The sequence below is a fragment of the Kogia breviceps genome, chromosome 1 (genome assembly GCF_026419965.1).
Source record: "Kogia breviceps isolate mKogBre1 chromosome 1, mKogBre1 haplotype 1, whole genome shotgun sequence".
NCBI lineage: Eukaryota > Metazoa > Chordata > Mammalia > Artiodactyla > Physeteridae > Kogia > Kogia breviceps.
The window spans coordinates 197,216,973-197,238,302 of record NC_081310.1 but is presented as its reverse complement, the minus strand read 5'-3'; the positions used below and the strand labels follow the sequence as shown (position 1 = coordinate 197,238,302).

The window sequence follows — 21,330 nt, the reverse complement described above, 5'->3', positions numbered from 1 at the left end:
TGCCGGGAATTTACAGCAAGATGCTAGGAAGGGGGTGCAGTGGGTGGCTCGCTGGTTCTGCCCTTATGAGCTGTGTGACCTTGGGAAAGTTAATTCCCTTCTCTGTGCCTCAGACCTTCTCATCTGTAAAATGAGGAGAACAATACCCACCCACTGAAGTTGTTGTGGGATTAGGATGAGAAATGGGTGTAAAGGGCTTTCCGCTGTGTCTGACACACCATAAATGCTTGATAAATAGAGCCTCTGCTTGTTGTCATAGTAATTGTTGCCATGCTTATTATTGACATTTTGGACCAGGCTGTGTACTTGTAATGGTTCATTTAAATCAGGTCGTTCCATGTTGGAAAGATCAGAAGGAAAGGTGTGGGTACATAAATATGTGAGCCGTAATTAGGGTGGCATTTCTCATTTCCGAACTGCCCACTGGAATGGTGATTTAGTGCTGCCTCAGGGCCGGCGACCATGGCTCCAGGACAGTGCAGTCTGTGCTTTTGTCACAGGGGCCTGTTTTACATTTGGGGTCAGGTCTTGGAGGCCGTTAGAACTGCAGGGACAGCATTTCCCTGTAGCCGGGCCCTGCCGTGTGCCTTGTGGTGGGAGAGATGCGTCCAAAGGCTAGGAAAAGGAAGGAGGAGTCAGCCCAGGGCTTGGGTTCCCGCTGGAAAAGGGAAGTTCTTTGGAGACGTTCACTGTGTAGAAGCCACCAGACTTTGTTCAGGGTCCTACAAGAAACGAGGACATCATCTGTTCTCCAAGGAAAGCTGCAAGGAACAGATTGTGTGAATTCAATGGAGCAGTAGCCGGTCAACCAGAATAGAACTGACTGCCCGAAGTCCGCTGCCTCTAGGCCGGGGGGACGGACCAACGACAGACCGGCGCCTGAGGAAGGCCAGGGGTGGCCGGAGCGGGTGGGGTCTCGGTGGTCTGCGTGGAATTTTAAGGTGGTTGTCGAGGTCCTGGAAATGGTCAGTTAGTGACAGGGAAGGTGGAGGTTTCTCAGAGGAAGGGCTGTGAACCTGAGCTGTTTGGGGTACCCTGATTTCTAAAGGGAGACTCAGACGCTGCTAAGAGTATCCAGACCGTCCCTTTGATAGGATTAGCCTCGCCTTGGATGCACCCCCTGGTTGTGCCATAAATCCTATTTAACACCCACGCACAAAACCTGTCAAGGACACATCGCTCCTCTGACTTTCAGTTATGAATCATCGTCTATCGACCCAGTTTGAAAACGATATCTCGCCCTAAAGTGGTGGATGCATATGTGTGCGCCCCAAGTGTTTTGGGGGGCTCTCCCGTGGTGGGTTTTCCAGAAGCGCCCCGCAATGTGCCATTTCATTAGTTCCCAAGTCCCATCATTGGTTCCTGCAGGGAACGCTGCAAAAGGGGGCCGGGTTTATTATCATCATTAGTCACGAAGAACACGTGTTCTATGGCCGGCAGCGTGCTGGGCCCCTTGCGTACATTGTGTCTAATGCAACAGAGAGATCAGGTAATTTGTTCAAGGTCACACAGCTCACAAGGAGCTGAGCCCAGATTTCAACTTTACCTAGGGCACACTCCAAATCCCATCAGCATCTTCTTTTTAAAAACTTCTTATTATGGAAAATTTCAAATATCTACAAATGTAGAAAGACTAGTATAATGACTAGTATAATAATGAACTCGGTATACTTATCGTCCACTTTCAACTATGAGAGACAGTAGAGAGCCAGTCTTGTCTCATCCACACACAGACCCCACCGCACACGTTATTTTGAAGCATACCTTAGACTGTATCGTTTCATCAGTGAATGTTTCAGTATATATCTCTAATACATATATACACATCTCTCTCTCTCTCTCTCTACATATGATCACCTTTCAGAAATACTTCTGCACTATAATTATCACTCTAAAAATTCATAATAATTCTAAACATCATTAAGTATCCAATCACTGTTCGAAATTCCAATTGTTAAACAAATGCCTTTTTTTTTTTTTCCCACAGTTTGTTTGGCTCAGTATTCAAGTAAGGTTTACACATTGCGACTGGTTGAAGTATCTCATTGTCTCTTTTAATCTGTATATTCCTACTTTTCCCACTCTACTCTCTTTGTCATTGAATTTATTGAAGAATCCAGGTTGTCTGTCCTATAGAGTCTCCTACAGCCTGGATTTTGCTGTCTATATCCCCATGTCCTTTTTACTGTGTTCATCTGCCCTCTGTAGATCTTGTAAAGTTGTAGTTAGATCAAGAGGCCTGAATAATTTCAAGTTCCTTTTTTTTGTTTGTTTTTGGTTTTGCTGACAGCAAAATGTTCTTCCATCAGAGACACGTACTATCTGGTTGTCTCTCTTTTGTGATGTAAGTCACTGTTGATAGTCCATTGATTCATCAGAGGTTGCAAAATGGTGATATTTTAATTCTCACTTCATTTATTGTCTGGAAAACTTTTATAGGGAAAGTCCTCTCTTCTGCTGTTTGCTACTTAAAGGAACAGTTTGTACAGGGAAGGTAGCATAAATGCCTGATTCTTTCTCCCTTCCTTCCTTCCTTCCTTCCTTCCTTTCCTTCTCTTCCTTTTTTTAGTTTTCAAAATAATGTATTGCGTAGCTACCATCCTCCAACAATAATCAATTAATTTTTTGTGTTCTTTAAGATCACTTATGAACTTATGGGTTTAACCATATTTAATGTGTTTTAATCCATTGTTACTATTCTTATTGATGTTCAAATCGTCCCATCTTTGGTTAGTGGGAGCCTCTTCAAGTTGGTTCCTGGGTCCTTTTCACATGATTTTTAAGTCTTTGATACGGTTCATGTTATACTTAATGGTGAAACAATGTTTTCCCTCTAAGATGAAGAACAAGACAAGGGTGTTTCTCCTCACCACTTCTATTCAGCCGTGTACTGGAGGTTCTAACCAGTGCAGTAAGGCAAGAAAAAGAAATGAAAGGCATTTAGAATAGAAAGGAAGAAGTGAAACAACATTTATTCACAAGTGACTTGATTATATATGTAGAAGATCTGAAAGAATCTGCAAAAAAAGATCAGAACTAATAAATAAGTTTAGCAAGGTCATAGGATACAAGATCAATATACAAAGATCAATTGTATTTCTATTTCAGTGGAAATGAACAATCCAAAAATGAAATTAGGAAAGCAATTCCATTCACAATAGCATCACAAAGAATAAAGTACTTAGATAAATTTAATGTACAAAGTGTAAAACCTGTACTACAAAGTCTTATTGAGAGAAATTAAAGATTTACATAAGTAGAGAGATATTCTGTTTTGTGATTGGAAGCAATTGGAAGATTCAATATTGTTAAGATGGCAATTATTTCCAAACTGATTTCAAGATTCAATGCAACCCCTATCAAAATCCCAGTGGGCTTTTGTGTTCTTGTTATTGACGTTGCAGAAATTGTCAAATGAATCTTTTTTTTTAAAATTTAAGTATAGTTGTTGTGTGATATTATATAAATTACAGGTGTACAATATAGTGATTCATAATTTTTAAAGGCTATACTCCATTTTTAATTATTGTAAAATATTTGCTGTATTCCCCGTGTTGTACACTATATCCTTGTAGCTTGTTTTATACCTAATAGTTGTACCTCTAACCCCTTACTCCTATATTGCCCCTCCCCCCTTCCCTCTTCCCACTGGTAACCACTTAGTACTATGTTCTCTATATCTGTGAGCCTGCTTCTTTTCTGTTATATTCAATAGTTTGTTGTATCTTTTAGATTCCATATATAAGTGATAGCATACAGTATTTGTCTTTCTCTGTCTGACTTATTTCACTTAGTATAATGCCCTCCAAGTCCATGCATGTTGCTGCAAATGGCAAAACTTCATTCTTTTTTGTGGCTGGTATTCCATTGTATATAGATATCAACATCTTCTTTATCTGGTCATCTGTGATGGACACTTAGGTTGCTTCCATATCTTGGCTATTGTAAATAATGCTGCTGTGAACATAGGGATGCATGTATCTTTTTGAATTAGTGTTTTTGTTTTATTCAGATATAAACCCAGGAGTGGAATTACTGGGTCATATGGTAGTTCTATTTTTAGTTTTTTGATAAATCTCCATACTGTTTTCCCCAGTGGCTGCATCAATTTACATTCCCACCAACAGTGTACAAGGGTTTCCTTTTCTCCACACCCTCTCCACCATTTGTTATTTGTGTTCTTTTTGATGAAGACCATTCTGACAGGTGTGAGGTGATATCTCATTGTGGTTTTGATTTGCATTTCCCTGATGATTAGTGACGTTGAGCATCTTTTCACGTGCCTGTTGGCCATCTGCATTTATTCTTTGGAAAAATGTCTCTTCAGTTCTTCTGCCATTTTTTTTTTCCCCCACAGGAATCTGATTTTATTTTTTATTTTTTAAAATTTTATTTATTTATTTATTTTTAAACATCTTTATTGGAGTATAACTGTTTTACAATAGTGTGTTAGTTTTTCCTTTACAACAAAGTGAATCAGTTATACATACACATATGTTCCCATATCTCTTCCCTCTTGCATCACCCTCTCTCCCACCCTCCCTATCCCACCCCTCTAGGTGGTCACAAAGCACAGAGGTGATCTCCCTGTGCTATGTGGCAGCTTCCCACTAGCTATCTAATTTACATTTGGTAGTGTATATATGTCCCTGCCACTCTCCCACTTCATCACAGCCCACCCTTCCCCCTCCCCATATACTCAAGTCCATGCTCTAGTAAGTCTGTGTTTTATTCCTGTCATACCACTAATCTCTTCATGACATTTTTTTCCCTTAGAGTCCATATATATGTGTTAGCATACGGTATTTGTTTTTCTCCTTCTGACTTACTTCACTCTGTATGACAGACTCCAGATCCATCCACCTCATTATAAATAACTCAGTTTCATTTCTTTTTATGGCTGAGTAATATTCCATTGTATATATGTGCCACATCTTCTTTATCCATTCATCTGTTGATGGACATTTAGGTTGCTTCCATGTCCTGGCTATTGTAAATAGAGCTGCAATGAACATTTTGGTACATGAGTCTTTTTGAATTATGGTTTTCTCAGGGTATATGCCCAGTAGTGGCATTGCTGGGTCGTATGGTAGTTCTATTTGTAGTTTTTTAAGGAACGTCCATACTGTTCTCCATAGTGGCTGTATCAACTTACATTCCCACCAGCAGTGCAAGAGGGTTCCCTTTTCTCCACACCCTCTCCAGCATTTATTGTTTCTAGAGTTTTTGATGATGGCCAATCTGACCGGTGTGAGATGATATCTCATTGTAGTTTTGATTTGCATTTCTCTAACGATTAATGATGTTGAGCATTCTTTCATGTGTTTGTTGGCAATCTGTATATCTTCTTTGGAGAAATGTCTATTTAGTTCTTCTGCCCATTTTTGGATTGGGTTGTTTGTTTTTTTGTTATTGAGCTGCATGAGTTGCTTATAAATTTTGGATATTAATCCTTTGTCAGTTGCTTCATTTGCAAATATTTTCTCCCATTCTGAGGGTTGTCTTTTGGTCTTGTTTTTAGTATCTTTTGCTGTGCAAAAGCTTTTAAGTTTTATTAGGTCCCATTTGTTTATTTTTGTTTTGATTTCCGTTTCTCTAGGAGATGGGTCAAAAAGGATCTTGCTATGATTTATGTCGTAGAGTGTTCTGCCTATGTTTTCCTCTAAGAGTTTGATAGTGTCTGGCCTTACATTTAGGTCTTTAACCCATTTTGAGTTTATTTTTGTGTGTGGTGTTAGGGATTTTTCTAATTTCATACTTTTACATGTAGCTGTCCAGTTTTCCCAGCACCACTTATTAAAGAGGCTGTCTTTTCTCCACTGTATATCCTTCCCTACTTTATCAAAGATAAGGTGACCATATGTGTGTGGGTTTATCTCTGGGCTTTCTATCCTGTTCCATTGATCTATATTTCTGTTTTTGTGCCAGTACCATACTGTCTTGATTACTGTAGCCTTGTAGTAGAGTCTGAAGTCAGGGAGCCTAATTCCTCCAGCTCCATTTTTCGTTCTCAAGGTTGCTTTGGCTATTCGGGGTCTTTTGTGTTTCCATACAAATTGTGAAATGTTTTGTTCTAGTTCTGTAAAAAATGCCAGTGGTAATTTGATAGGGATAGCATTGAATCTGTAGATTGCTTTGGGTAGTAGAGTCATTTTCACAATGTTGATTCTTCCAATCCAAGAACATGGTATATTTCTCCACCTATTTGTATCATCTTTAATTTCTTTCATCAGTGTCTTATAGTTTTCTGCATACAAGTCTTTTGTCTCCTTAGGTAGGTTTATTCCTAGATATTTTATTCTTTTTGTTGCAGTGGTAAATGGGAGTGTTTTCTTAATTTCAGTCTCAGATTTTTCATCATTAGTGTATAAGAATGCCAGAGATTTCTGTGCATTAATTTTGTATCCTGCAACTTTACCAAATTCATTGATTAGCTCTAGTAGTTTTCTGGTAGCATCCTTAGGATTCTCTATGTATAGTATCATGTCATCTGCAAACAGTGACAGCTTTACTTCTTCTTTTCCTAATTGGATTCCTTTTATTTCTTTTTCCTCTCTGATTGCTGTGGCTAGAACTTCCAAATCTATGTTGAATAAGAGTGGTGAGAGTGGGCAACCTTGTCTTGTTCCTGATCTTAGTGGAAATGGTTTCAGTTTTTCACCTTTGAGAACGATGCTAGCTGTGGGTTTGTCATATATGGCCTTTATTATGTTGAGGAAAGTTCCCTGTATGCCTACTTTCTGCAAGGTTTTTATCATAAATGAGTGTTGAATTTTGTCAAAAGCTTTCTCTGCATCTATTGAGATGATCATATGGTTTTTCTCCTTCAGTTTGTTGATATGGTGTATCACGTTGATTGATTTGCGTATATTGAAGAATCCTTGCATTCCTGGAATAAACCCCACTTGATCATGGTGTATGATCCTTTTAATGTGCTGTTGGATTCTGTTTGCTAATATTTTGTTGAGGATTTTTGCATCTATGTTCATCAGTGATATTGGCCTGTAGTTTTCTTTCTTTGTGACGTCTTTGTCTGGTTTTGGTATCAGGGTGATGGTGGCCTCATAGAATGAGTTTGGGAGTGTTCCTCCCTCTGCTATCTTTTGGAAGAGTTTGAGAAGGATAGGTGTTAGCTCTTCTCTAAATGTTTGATAGAATTCATCTGTGAAGCCCTCTAGTCCTGGGCTTTTGTTTGTTGGAAGATTTTTAATCACAGTTTCAATTTCAGTGCTTGTGATTGGTCTGTTCATATTTTCTCTTTCTTCCTGGTTGAGTCTCAGCAGGTTGTGCATTTCTAAGAATTTGTCCATTTCTTCCAGGTTGTCCATTTTATTGCCATACAGTTGCTTGTAGTAATCTCTAATAATCTTTTGTATTTCTGCAGTGTCAGTTGTTACTTCTCCTTTTTCATTTCTAATTCTATTGATTTGAGTCTTCTCCCTTTTATTCTTGATGAGTCTGGCTAATGGTTTATCAATTTTATTTATCTTCTCAAAGAACCAGCTTTTAGTTTTATTGATCTTTGCTATTGTTTCCTTCACTTCTTTTTCATTTATTTCTGATCTGATTTTTATGATTTCTTTCCTTCTGCTAAATTTGGGGGTTTTTTGTTCTTCTTTCTCTAATTGCTTTAAGTGCAAAGTTAGGTTGTTTATTCGAGATGTTTCCTGTTTCTTAAGGTATGATTGTATTGCTATAAACTTCCCTCTTAGAACTGCTTTTGCTGTATCCCATAGGTTTTGGGTCGTCGTGTCTCCATTGTCATTTGTTTCTAAGTATTTTTTGATTTCCTCTTTGATTTCTTCAGTGATCACTTCGTTATTAAGTAGTGTATTGTTTAGCCCCCATGTGTTTTTATTTTTTACAGATCTTTTCCTGTAATTGATATCTAGTCTCATAGCATTGTGGTCGGAAAAGATACTTGATACGATTTCAATTTTCTTAAATTTGCCAAGGCTAGATTTGTGACCCAGTATATGATCGATCCTGGAGAATGTTCCATGAGCACTTGAGAAAAATGTGTATTTTGTTGTTTTTGGATGGAATGTCCTATAAATATCAATTAAGTCCATCTTGTTTAATGTATCATTTAGAACTTGTGTTTCCTTATTTATTTTCATTTTGGATGATCTGTCCATTGGTGAAAGTGGGGTGTTAAAGTCCCCTACTATAATTGTGTTACTGTCGATTTCCCCTTTTAAGGCTGTTAGTATTTGCCTTATGTATTGAGGTGCTCCTATGTTGGGTGCATAAATATTTACAATTGTTATATCTTCTTCTTGGATTGATCCCTTGATCATTATGTAGTGTCCTTCTTTGTCTCTTGTAATAGTCTTTATTTTAAAGTCTATTTTGTCTGATATGAGAATTGCTACTCCAGCTTTCTTCTGATTTCCATTTGCATGGAATATCTTTTTCCATCCCCTTACTTTCAGTCTGTATGTGTCCCTAGGTTTGAAGTGGGTCTCTTGTAGACAGCATATATATGGGTCTTGTTTTTGTATCCATTCAGACAGTCTGTGTCTTTTGGTGGGAGCGTTTAATCCATTTACATTTAAGGTAATTATCGATATGTATGTTCCTATTACCATTTACTTAATTGTTTCGGGTTGTTCTTGTAGGTCTTTTCCTTCTCTTGTGTTTCTTGCCTAGAGAAGTTCCTTTAGGATTTGTTGTAGAGCTGGTTTGGTGGTGCTGAACTCTCTCAGCTTTTGCTTGTCAGTAAAGGTTTTAATTTCTCCATCAAATCTGAATGAGATCCTTGCTGGGTAGAATAATCTTGGTTGTAGGTTTTTTTCCTTCATCACTTTAAATATGTCCTGCCACTCCCTTCTGGTTTGTAGAGTTTCTGCTGAAAGATCAGCTGTTAACCTTATGGAGATTCCCTTGTGTGTTATTTGTTGTTTTTCCCTTGCTGCTTTTAATATGTTTTCTTTGTATTTAATTTTTGACAGTTCGATTATTATGTGTCTTGGCGTGTTTCTCTTTGGGTTTATCCTGTATGGGACTCTCTGTGCTTCCTGGACTTGATTGACTATTTCCTTTCCTATATTAGGGAAGTTTTCAACTATAATCTCTTCAAATATTTTCTCAGTCCCTTTCTTTTTCTCTTCTTCTTCTGGGACCCCTATAATTCGAATGTTGGTGCGTTTAATGTTGTCCCAGAGGTCTCTGAGACTGTCCTCAGTTCTTTTCATTCTTTTTTCTTTCTTCTGCTCTGCAGTAGTTAATTCCACTATTTTATCTTCCAGGTCACTTATCCGTCCTTCTGCCTCAGTTATTCTGCTATTGATCCCATCTAGAGTATTTTTCATTTCATTTATTGTGTTGCTCATCGTTGCTTGCTTCCTCTTTATTTCTTCTAGGTCCTTGTTAACTGTTTCTTGCAATTTGTCTATTCTATTTCCAAGATTTTGAATCATCTTTACTATCATTATTCTGAATTCTTTTTCAGGCAGACTGCCTATTTCATCTTCATTTGTTAGGTCTGGTGTGTTTTTATCTTGCTCCTTCATCTGCTGTGTGGTTTTCTGTCTTCTCATTTCGCTTATCTTACTGTGTTTGGGGTCTCCTTTTTGCAGGCTGCAGGTTCGTAGTTCCCGTTGTTTTTGGTGGCTGTCTCCAGTGGCTAAGGTTGGTTCAGTGGGTTGAGTAGGTTCCCTGGTTGGGGGGACTAGTGCCTCTGTTCTGGTGGATGAGGCTGGATCTTGTATTTCTGGTGGGCAGGTCCACGTCTGGTGGTGTGTTTGGGGATGTTGGTAGCCTTATTATGATTTTAGGCAGCCTCTCTGCTAATGGATGTGGCTGTAGACCTGTCTTGCTCTTTGTTGGGAATAGGGTGTCCAGCACTGTTCGTTGCTAGTCCTTGAGTGAAGCTGGGTCTTGGTGTTGAGATGGAGATCTCTGGGAGATTTTCGCCGTCCGATATTACGTGGAGCTGGGAGGTCTCTTGTGGACTAGTGTCTTGAGGTTGGTTCTCCCACCTCAGAGACATAGGCCTGGTGCCTGGCTGGGGCGCCAAGAGCCTTTAATCCACACGGCTCAAAATAAAAGGGAGAAAAAATAGAAAGGAAAGAAAAGGAAGGAAGGAAGGAGGGAGGGAGGGAAGGAAGGAAGAAAGGAAGGAAGGAAGAAAGCAAGAAAGGAAGGAAGGAAGGTGGAGAGGAGGAAAGGGAGGTAGGAAGAGAGGAGGGGAGGAAGGAAGGGAGGAAAGAAGGGGGGAAGGAAGGAAGAAGGGAGGGAAGGAGGGAAGAAAGGAAGGAAGAAAGGGGGAAGACAAAGTAGAATAAAGTATAGTGATTAAAATAAAAAATAATTATTAAGAAGAAAAATTTATATTAAAAAAAAAAAACAACAGAAAAACGGGTCGGTCTAACCCTAGGACAAATGGTGAAAGCAAAGCTATACAGACAAAATCTCACACAGCAGCACACACATACACACTCACAAAAAGAAAAAAAGGGGAAAATAATAGTATATCTCGCTCCCAAAGTCCACCTCCTCAACTTGGGATGATTAGTTGTCTATTCAGGTTTTCCACAGATGCAGGGCACTTCAAGTTAATTGTGGAGCTTTAATCCGCCGCTTTTGAGGCTGCTGGGAGAGACCTCCCCCTCTCCTCTCTGTTTGCACAGCTCCTGGGGTTCAGCTTTGGACTTGGTCCTGCCTCTGTGTATAGGTCGTCCGAGGGCGTCTGCCCTTCGCTCAGACAGGACGGGGTTAAAGGAGCAGTTGATTCGGGGGCTCCGGCTCACTCAGGCGGGGGGGAGGGAGGGGCACGGAGGCGGGGCGAGTCCGCGACGTCAGAGGCTGGCGTGACGCTGCACCGGCCCGAGGCGCGCCGCGCGTTCTCCCGGGGAAGCTGTCCCTGGATCCCGGGATCCCGGCAGTGGCGGGCTGCACGGGCTCCCGGGAGGGGCGGTGTGGAGAGTGACCTGTGCTCGCACACAGGCCTCTTGGTGGCGGCAGCAGCAACCCTAGCGTCCCACACCCGTCTCCACTGTCCGTGCCGACAGCCGCGGCTCGCGCCCGTTTCTGGAGCTCCTTTACGCGGTGCTCTTAATCCCCTCACCTCACACCCGAGGAAGCAAAGAGGCAAGAAAAAGTCTCTTGTCTCTTCGGCAGCTCCGCGCCCGTTTCTGGGGCTCCTTTAAGCGGCGCGCTTAATCCCCTCTCCTCGCGCCCAGGAAGCGAAGAGGGAAGAAAAGGTCTCTTGCCTCTTCGGCAGCTCCAGACTTCAGCCGGACTCCCTCCCCGCCAGCCGTGGCGCACTAACCCCTTCAGGCTGTTTTCACGCCGCCAACCCCAGACCTTTCCCTGCGATCCGACTGAAGCCCGAGCCTCAGCTCCCGGCCCCCGCCCGCCCCGGCAGGCGAGCAGACAAGCCTCTCGGGCTGGTGAGTGCCGGTCGGCGCCGACCCTCTGCGGGAATCTCTCCGCTTTGCCCTCCGCACCCCTGTGGCTGAGCTCTCCTCCGCGGCTCCGGAGCTTCCCCCTCCGCCACCCGCAGTCTCCGCCCGCAAAGGGGCTTCTAGTGTGTGGGAACCTTTCCTCCTTCACGGCTCCCTCCCACTGGTGCGGGTCCCGTCCCTATTCTTTGTCTCTGTTTATTCTTTTTTCTCTTGCCCTACCCAGGTACGTGGGGGAGTTTCTTGCCTTTTGGGAGGTCTGAGGTCTTCTGCCAGCGTTCGGTGGGTGTTCTATAGGAGAAGTTCCACGTGTAGATGTATTTCTGATGTCTCTGTGAGGAGGAAGGTGATCTCCGCGTCTTACTCCTCCGCCATCTTTAAGCCGTCTCTCTTCTGTCCATTTTTAAATTGGGTTTTTTGTTTTTTGATGTTGAGTTGTATGAGCTGCTTATAATGTTGGATATTAACCCCTTTATTGGTCATATAATTTGCAAATATTTTTTCTATAAGTCCTCCAACTTTGTTCTTATTTTTCAAAATTGTTTTAGCTATTCTAGGTCCTTTGTATTTCTGTATACATTTTAAGATTTTTTTTTTCCATTTTGTCCGTGAAAAAAAACCCAATCTTAAAATGTATACAGAAATACAAAGGACCTAGAATAGCTAAAACAATTTTGAAAATAAGAACAAAGTTGGAGGACTTATAGCCCCGACTTAAGAGCTTACTATAAAGCTGCAACCATCAAGACAGTATAGTATTGACATAAAGATAGAAAATAGAATAGAATATGAAGCACAGAAATAAAGTCTTATGTTTATGGTCAATTTATGTTCAACAAAGGTAGAAAAGCAATTCAGTGGGGAAGAGGATACCCTTTTTTTTTTTAAACAGAAACTAAAACAAATGGCACTGGGACAATTGGATATCCATGTGCCAAAAATCAACTTAGGCCCTTACCTCACACCATACACAAAAATGAACCCGAATGCATCACAGACGTAAATGTAAGAGCTAAAATTATGAAACTCTTAGAAAAAAATACAGGGAAGATTTTTGCAACCTTGGGTTAGGCAAAAAGTTCTGAGATATGACACTAAAGCATGATTCATAAAAGAAAAAAATCGATAAATTGGACTCTACCAAAACTGAAACACTTCACTTCTTAAAAAAAGCAATTAAAAAAAAAAGAGTCATAGATTGGGAGAAAATACTTGCAAATCACATATCTGATGAAGGACTTGTAACCAGATTTTATGTAAATAACTCTTACAACTCAACAAGAAGAAGACAAACAACTAAATTAAAAATGAGCAAAAGATTCAAGTAGACATTTTATCAAAGAAATTACATGAATTGCTAATAAGGACATGAAAAGATGCTCAACATCATTAGTCATTAGGGAAATGCAAATTAAAACCCTACCACACACCTACTAGGATGGCTATAATCCAAAAGACAGACAATGCCAACTATTGGGGAGGGTGGGGAGACTTTGGAATCCTCATATATTTCTAGCGGGAATGCAATATCATGCAACCACTTTGGAAAATAGTCTGGCGGTTTTATTTTTATGTGATCAGATGTACATATCTTTCACACATTGTTGCTAGATTTTTGATCATGTTTAGGAAAGTTTTCACCTGTATTTTCTTCTAGAATAATGTATGATTTTATTTATTGCATTTAAATCTCTGGTCCACTGGGAATTTATGCTGCTTGTGAGATGTGAAGGATTGATTCAATTTTATCCTTTTTTCCACATGCCAACATCACTTATTAAAAAGTCAGTCTCCTTCCACTGACTTGAGATACCTCCTTCACTGTATACTAAATTTATGTATGTAAGTGGGGATAGTTCTGGATTCTCTAGTTTCTGGATGTTCTGTTGGCTGTCTATTTATTTGCATGGCAATTCCATACTTTTTAAAATATAGAGGCTTTCCAGAATGTGTTAACAGCTGGTAGGGCTAGCCTCTAAACCTTGGTGCCCTTTACTGGACTTTTTCTGCCCGGCCTTGGTGTTTTTTTCCCCTCCCAATAAATTTTATAATAAATTTTTCTAGACACAGAAAAAATACTCTGCTGGGATTCTTGTTGCCATTATGTTACATTGATAAATCAACTTTGGGAAGATTGACATTTTTATGATCCTCACTTTTTCTAACCTTCTTCATTTATTGAAAGCTACTTTTGTGTCTTTTAGATAACTTTAGTTTTTCTCCTTAGGTTTGGGGAATTTCTTGTTATATTTATGCCTAGGTATTTCATTTTCTTTTTCTCTAGTAAATGGAGTCTTCTGTCATTCCTTCTGTCTGTTTTATTTGTGTGTGTGTGTGTGCACATGTGGGTGTGTGTATATGACACACACACGTAAGCTATTATATAAGCATATATATTTTATTGATTATGTATCTTAATTTTATACCTGGCTTGTTTACTTTTATAATTTGCAGCAGATTTTCCATTGGTCCCATGATCTTTTTACCATATTGCACTGAGTGTTACTGGCTTTGCTAACTATTAGTTTCTTAGATTAAAAGGTTTCTTGCCTAGAAACCTCCCTGGTTAGAATGAACCTCCTGGTTGTTCACCTTTTTTCCCTTGACATTCCTCTCCCTGCTGCAGTGGAGGACTAGGATTGTTTTCCCGAGACCCTCTTACACTGTCAGCCTTAGTTCGGCTTCTCTCAGAAGGAGGTCCTGAGATGAGGATTTCAGTACAGGCAGTTTATTTGAGAGGTTGTCCCAGGAAACAACAGAGGGGGAGTATGAACGTGAGAGAGGAAGGGGAGGCGTACAAGGAAAGGGTATTTTTTTTCCCAGCGAGTCACCACACTGGGTGACTGGAACTTGTGCTCTGGGAGACCGTACAGAGTACCCGGAGTTACCGTAACCATGGGGCGAGGAGGTCTGGATGGCTTCTGTGTTATCCCAACCCGGACGGGAAGTGAGGAAGCTGGGAAGCCCCCCACCCAATCCCCATCCATTGGGTGAGGGGTGCTTTCAGGGCATCAGGGTTCACCCAGCCAGTAGAGCAGAACAGGGATTCAAACCGGGACGGGCCCCACAGTCTACGCCTTGGAGGAAGCTCTGGAGGGTCATAGTGACTCCAGGTGAATCCTGCACAGCCACTTTCTGGCTAGAAAGGCTCGATTTCCTCATCTTTATGTTGGGGATGGTAATAATACCTACCTCGTAGGGTTGCAGTGAGGATGAAACAATGTAGGTTATAGACACAGACATAGATATAGAAACAGATGTAGATACAGATATAGATGTAGATGTAGATATAGATACAGATACAGATATAGGTATAGACATAGATGTGGGTGTAGATACAGATGTAGATAGAGACATAGATATAGACATAGATGAGATATAGAGACACAGATGTAGACGTAGATAAATATATAGATACAGATACAGATACAGACATAGGTGTAGACATAGATATTGGTGTAGGTACGGACATAGATATAGATGTAGATATAGACACAGGTGTAGACAGATATAGATGTAGACATAGAAGGAGATGAAGATACAGATGTAGATGTAGACAGAGATGTAGATGTAGATATAGACATAGATGTAGATGTGTATATAGACATAGATGTAGACATAGAGATGTTGACGTAGATGTAGCTGCAGACATAGACACAGGTGTAGACATAGATATAGACATATTGGAGATACAGGTGTAGATATAGACATGGATACAGAAGTAGATGTAGACATAGATGTAGATATAGACATACAGATGTTGACATAAATGTAGATGTAGACACAGGTGTAGACATTGATATAGACATAGATGGAGATACAGATGGAGATATAGACTGGATACAGATGTAGTTGTAGATACAGATATAGACGTGCAGATATAGCTACAGATGTAGATGTAGACAGAGAAGCAGACGTAGGCCACACGTGGCGCGCTGCCCCCGGCGCTGGCAGTACCTGGGAGCTGGTGACGTTGTCGTGTGGCGGGACTTCCGTGCCTCCTCCTTGCAGTTGCCGTCACCTTCCGTCCCCAACTCCATTCCTGCCTCTTTGCTCTTCTCAGATGGATGCTCCCTTTCGCGCTGTCACGAAACTTATCAAAGCTCTCCCCTGACGGAGCCCCTCTCGCGCGGTCTGGCCCACCTCTCCTTCTCCCCAGGGCAGCGCTCTGGCCCCCTGCCTTCCTCGGATCCCTCCCACCAGCTCCCACTTGCTCTTGACTGTGCTCTGGGAGGTGGCGCAGCCTCACTTCCTTTGCATCGTGGGGCACGTGGGCCCCTCTGCATGCAGCCTGTCTGGCTTTCCCTTTGCCATTCTCAGGACCCGTGAACCGTGCGGGGAGGGACCCTCCCCCATCACGCAGAGCAGAGCAAAAGTTCTAATAAAATCCGAGTGGCGGATTAAACACTATTAGGTTGCTCATTATCGCAAGTGAAAATGATGATTCCATTTATTAAGGCCATTTAAGTCGGACACTCTGGTTCCCTGTGGGATTGTGTCCCGTTGAAAGTGTTGGATGACAGCGCCCCTCCCGCTCCCAGAGCGCAAAGGGCAGGTCACCAGGGGAAGATGGGTTTCCTCGGGTGGGAGCCATTGTTATTTGACTGTGGCTATGATGGTGTCTGGGGGCGTCCCCTCTCTCCGGGTCACACCGTTTGTGATCTGTGGACAGTTGGCCAGAAGACGCTGCTGAGGTTCACTGACCATGTTCAGACAGGGCAAGAGGAGGGAGCAAATCACACTTCCCGTCTTAGCTCACAAGAAGCGGGACTGGATTCATGTCCTGTCTTCTTCAGCAGATGAGGATTCTGGGGCCGAGGGAGTCCCTGCAACACTCTCGTGGTTGTCTTCGTTCCTGTTTGGAGGGGGCGAGACAAGCAGAGCCCGTCGCTTTGGTCAGATGTCTTCCTGTGCTTATTCCTTGGACAGTGGCTTAGGCACAGCCGTTGGGCTTTGGGGCCCTTCTAATGGGTCTTGTAGGGAGCAGGGGGGCTCACAGCACTCTGAAGACCCGCTGCCTGTGCCTCGAGCGGGGCTGAAGCGGAAAGGGGCCGGCCTGTTGGGGACCGGATCCCAGCCCACCTGCCATTCAGAAAGGAAGGGGAACTGGAAGGTTCTCAGTGCAGACTCGTCAGTGCGAGACGGATACCGTCAGGTGACAGGTTGTGACAGCGCACGGAGCTGCTTCCCGATTGTTTCAGCCGCCGCAGGCGTGGGGAGGAAACCAACACTGACACCAACCAAGTGCACGGTGATTGGCAAACAATGCAGTGTCGGGAGCCGCTGCTGCAAGTCGGTAATTTCCCATGGAGTTGCTGTTTAGTCATCCCCTGGCCGCTGAGTGACACCGCCCGGCTGGGTGGGAGCTACAATTAGCTGCTGTCAACCTGGAGCGATTTTATTTTTCCCCCCCGCAGACAGTGCAATAGTAAGACATCAATAGCCGACGTTCTGTGCCCAACTGTGAAGTGGCCCATAGTTCAAAGGAAAAGAAAAGAAAGGGATGGAGGCTCTCTCGCCCCAGCCCCGGGGAAGGCTGGCCGCTTGCTTTCTCGCCTCTGCCGCAGCAGTGAAACAGGAGCCTACTTGCATCAGAAGGAACCTATCTATGAAACAGAAACAGAATCACGGACATAGAGAACAGACTGGTGGTTGCCAAGGGGGCGGGGGGTTGGGGGAGGGATGGAGTGGGAGGTCGGGGTCAGCAGATGTAAGCTGTTATATATAGAACGGATAAACAACAAGGTCCTACTGTACAGCACAGGGAACTACATTCAATATCCTATGATAAACCATAATGGAAAAGAATATTCTAAAAAAAGAATGTATATATATGTATAGTTGAATCACTTCGCTGTACAGCAGAAATTAACACAACCTCGTAAATCAACTGTACTTCAATAAAAAAATATATATTGATTAAAAAAAGAAAAAGAAGAAACCACTTCCTGTGCCTTGTTTGTGTCAGGAGCTCTCTCACCCCGGCTGGGAAGGAGCTGGAAGGCCTGTGTGGTCCCCTGGGTGCACAGATCACCTCCCTTTCCCTTTTCTGTGTTGAGCCTTCAGGTGGAGAGCGACACAGCTGGCTAGGGCTGGTGCGCCGTGTCTTGTAGCTTTCGGGGCATCTTCCTTAAGAAAGGATGGACCTGCCCCCAGCCGCTGGAGCTTTATTCTGGAAGGTTGGCCATAGCACTTGCCCTCAGCTGCCAGGGGAGTTTAGTTCTTTGTCTCCTTGGTGTCTCCAAACCAAAATTTGTCACCGCTACAGCTCTACGGATGAGCGTAAACATCCTCTGCTCTTTGTGGTTGGCGCTTGGGGTCTCTTCTAGGGAAATTCAAGATTCTCTTTGTTCTTTTTAAACGACACAGAGAACGGCCATCCCACTCTTAGCATTTAGCAAGTGGGTAACTATTTTTCTAGGATATGGTGGTCGTGGACCGAATAGACAAATTTACCTGGCAGTGCTGAGCCCTTTCACAACTGAAGCCCAAATGGGAAAGAATCAGGTACTTAGCCTGCTTGGGAAGAAGGGCTGTAAGGCTCTTCCACATCCAGCAGGAATCTAAATGCAGGAAATGAATCAAGAGCGTCTGGCCTCAGCGACTAGTTTTTCCATTGGTCTGTTCTTAACATAGTCATCTAGTGCCTGCGTTAAACTTATTTATTTACTAATGTTAGGTGATGGATTAAAAGATGTGCAGAAAATCTTTCTACAAGAGATAAGATATTGCCGGCTGCCGTAACACTCCCAGCTCTTTTTGCTTTCTTTCTGTTTTTTCTACTTTTCAGGGCAGAGCTCGGGCTCCCACACCATATATCCTGATTAGATAGTGGATATTACTAAGGGGATGTTTTTTAAGCCTATCATTGACACATTTAATTCATTAGGTACCAAATCCACAAGCAAATTTTGCCTGGCCATAAAACATGGTTAATCCAGGGAGCTGCAATAAAAGGTGAAAAATTATGTTCCAGCAAATGTGGAATATTGCTCTTCTGTAGAGACTTTTAGTGGTCTACGATATCTTTCTTCATAAATTTTTCTTCTGCTCGGTTCTCTTGGTAACTTAACCATTTGTTGTTTCCAGACCGCAGAATGGCTCAATGATCCTCTACAACAGGAAGAAAGTGAAATACAGGAAAGATGGGTATTGCTGGAAAAAGAGGAAAGACGGGAAAACGACCAGAGAGGACCACATGAAACTGAAGGTCCAGGGAGTAGAGGTAAAGAGCAGACAAGGCTCTCTTGTTCTACAAATGTCATTTCTGGGCTGCAGTAGGATGGAACTGCTTTCGAGTCAGATTCCAGGCGCTTCTTGTCAATAGTATTTCGTTTGTCAAGACACTGTTTGTTTTTCTTTTTTCCTAACTTTTTACCCTACAGTCACCATTTAAGTTTTCCCTGAAACCAGATGTAACTAAGACGCTCCTGTTACTTGAGAGTCATTGGTGTACAGATTGGGAGGGGCAAGATTCTTGCAGAATCACAAGGAGCCTCCGGTGCCTTGAGAGTTTGGGAGGAGAGAGGGAGCTGTGTAAGGCGTCTCCCTCTTGAGGTGGCCAGGGACGCCTCTGTTGAGCGGATCCCATGGGAGCGGTGACCCCCAGCCAGAGCCTGGCTTCCCTCCCTCTATTGACAGACCCTTCCATTTCCCTCTGGGTGTTGCACCCTCAGGGAGCTCACAGGTATGAAGGATAACAAGGTGTGTTGCGGGGCTGCGACAGAGGTGGGCACAGCAGAAGGCATCTTGGCGTGTTGTGCAGACTTCAGTTTGCGGGAGGACAGGGTGCAGTCTGGTTTCCTTGGTATCGTCCTGACCCCACGTGCTCTCACTCTGGAGGAGCCATGGAGACGTCCCCCGGTTCCTCTTCTCCGTTGTTTGAGGGCCTGAGCCATGTGTCCCGGCGGGAGAGAGAGGGTGTGAATCGCGGTGCATTCTTGGCCAGTGAGTTACTGAGCACCCACTTCTCTGCTTTCCTTGCTGATCCTCGTAAAGGATCTTCCCCGGGGGGGTATGGCAGCTGCTGTCTTGATCCTTGTAAAGGATCTTCCCCGGGGGGTATGGCAGCTGCTGTCTTGGGCCAGGAGCTGGGAAGCTGTCTGTGAGCCACTTGGGAATTCACAGTGGTCAGAGAGGGGGCTCCCAGAGTCCGCTGGTGTGTTGGGTCCTCCAGTGTCAGGATTGATCTCCAGGACCCACTCGAGTTCAATGGCTCACCCTCCACGCTGACGGTCTTTGTGATGCACTTTATCATTATGACTTCTTCTATATTAATCATGTGCTTTTACGGCTGTTAAAAATAGCATCCAATGGCTTTTATTATATTGCTCCACAGAGAGAGATAACTTGTGTTTTATGCTTTTGCGTTTGTTTTTTTTTAACACCTAGTAACAATGCTTTATGATGATGAACAAAGAAAAAGGCGGGATAGGAAAAATCCCAGTTCCCTGTGTTCTTCTGGGCTCAGTGTTTGCACAGCCTGAGAGAAGCAACTGCATGAAACATTCAAATGCAGATTACCAGAACTGTGCTGCTCCAGACCCAACTCCAGGACTGTGACTGGTGATTGTGCAAACAGATTAGCCATTGTTAGGGAAACTGAGGGAGGTGAGGCTTTGCTTGTATCCCCCTAGATGGAGGAATAGAAAGAAAGTGAGAAGTGGAGGAGGGGCAAGTGAGGGGCCACTTGTGCTGCGGAATTCACACCCAAACCTCCGCCATCAGCCCCCACGCCTGTGGGCCTCTGGTATCCTACTATGTAAATCAGGAACTTCTGGTTGTAAGTAACAGCAGGGTGGGATTCTTCCTCAGCTGCAGCCGAAGCCCAGGGGGGGAAAAAAAAAGCCACAGTGTTCCTTTTCTAACCTTTTGTTATAAATTAGAATCGTCACTGGATGGAATCAGAATGATTTATGGTTATTCTTAGGCCATATTTATGTTCGAAGTTACTCGTGGCTTCCTCACTTGCAGTCTCACGTGTAGACATGTATGTGTGGGTGGCCTGGACCCTCAGACCACCCAGTGCGGGGTTTCCGTGACTTCCTGGGCCTGCGCGACAGCAGGGCAGTAGGAACGGGAGGCGGGCTTGGAGGAACTTTCGCAGCCACACAAGGCGTGTGTTTTCAGGTTCTTGGAGAGTGAGGCCCCAGGCGGGTGAGAAGCGTGGTGGCCGCTCCCATTGGGCTTGGGGAGCTGTCCCACTGAGTCGATCAGCAGACGTTGACTGTGTCCCCTACTCTGGGCAGGGCCCTGTGGTGTCCACTGCGAAAATAGGAGCCATGTTCTCTGCCCCAGGGACTCGCATTCAAATCGAGGAGGTAGCCGTGTCCATACCTACAAGTCATGAATAGTACTGAGGAGTACAGAAGGCTGGGCGTTTCAGAGAAGTGTCCTGGGAGTTCAGAGTGGGCTGGACTGGTCAGAGGAGCTTCCTGGGTGAGATGGGCCACAAGTTAAGCTCTTGAAGTTGGGGAGGACTGTGTGTGTAACGTAGTTTCCTAGCTCACCTTTCTCACTTAGCCTTCGGATCCTGAGATCCCCTCTTCCCTTGGAACTGCTCTCTAGTATTCAAGTGTGTAAGCATTTGAATCACTCCTTGGTCGGTGGACTTTGGGATTCTTTCCAGTTTTCCACTGTTACGACGATGCTGCAGTCAACGTTCTCTCATCCATGTCTGCTTGTGCACGTGTGCAGCCCAGACCTGGCATCGCGGGGTGTAGGGTCTGAGTATTTTCAGTTTCGCTGGATGCTGTCAAATGGCTCCCAAGTGGCTGTGCTCACTACCTGCCCGCCAGCGCTGAGAACGACCGTTACTTCTGCACCCTCTCGCACGCTGATGGGTGAACGATGATACCCTGTTCGATTCGAACTTGGGTTTTTCTTAGTTACTCGTGGGGATGAGCTCATTCTCGCGTTCATG

At 43.5% G+C, this 21,330-nt stretch overlaps 1 protein-coding gene across 16 annotated transcripts in view; it reads left to right on the top strand.

Moving 5' to 3' along the window:
• Positions 1-21,330, top strand: part of CAMTA1 (calmodulin binding transcription activator 1) — an 899,707-nt gene that overhangs the window by 429,940 nt on the left and 448,437 nt on the right. For all 16 annotated transcript variants that reach the window (XM_067018318.1, XM_067018274.1, XM_067018312.1 and 13 more), the window contains one exon: positions 18,498-18,633. In XM_067018318.1, the coding sequence (XP_066874419.1) occupies positions 18,498-18,633 (136 nt within the window). The remainder of the gene's footprint in view (positions 1-18,497; positions 18,634-21,330) is intronic.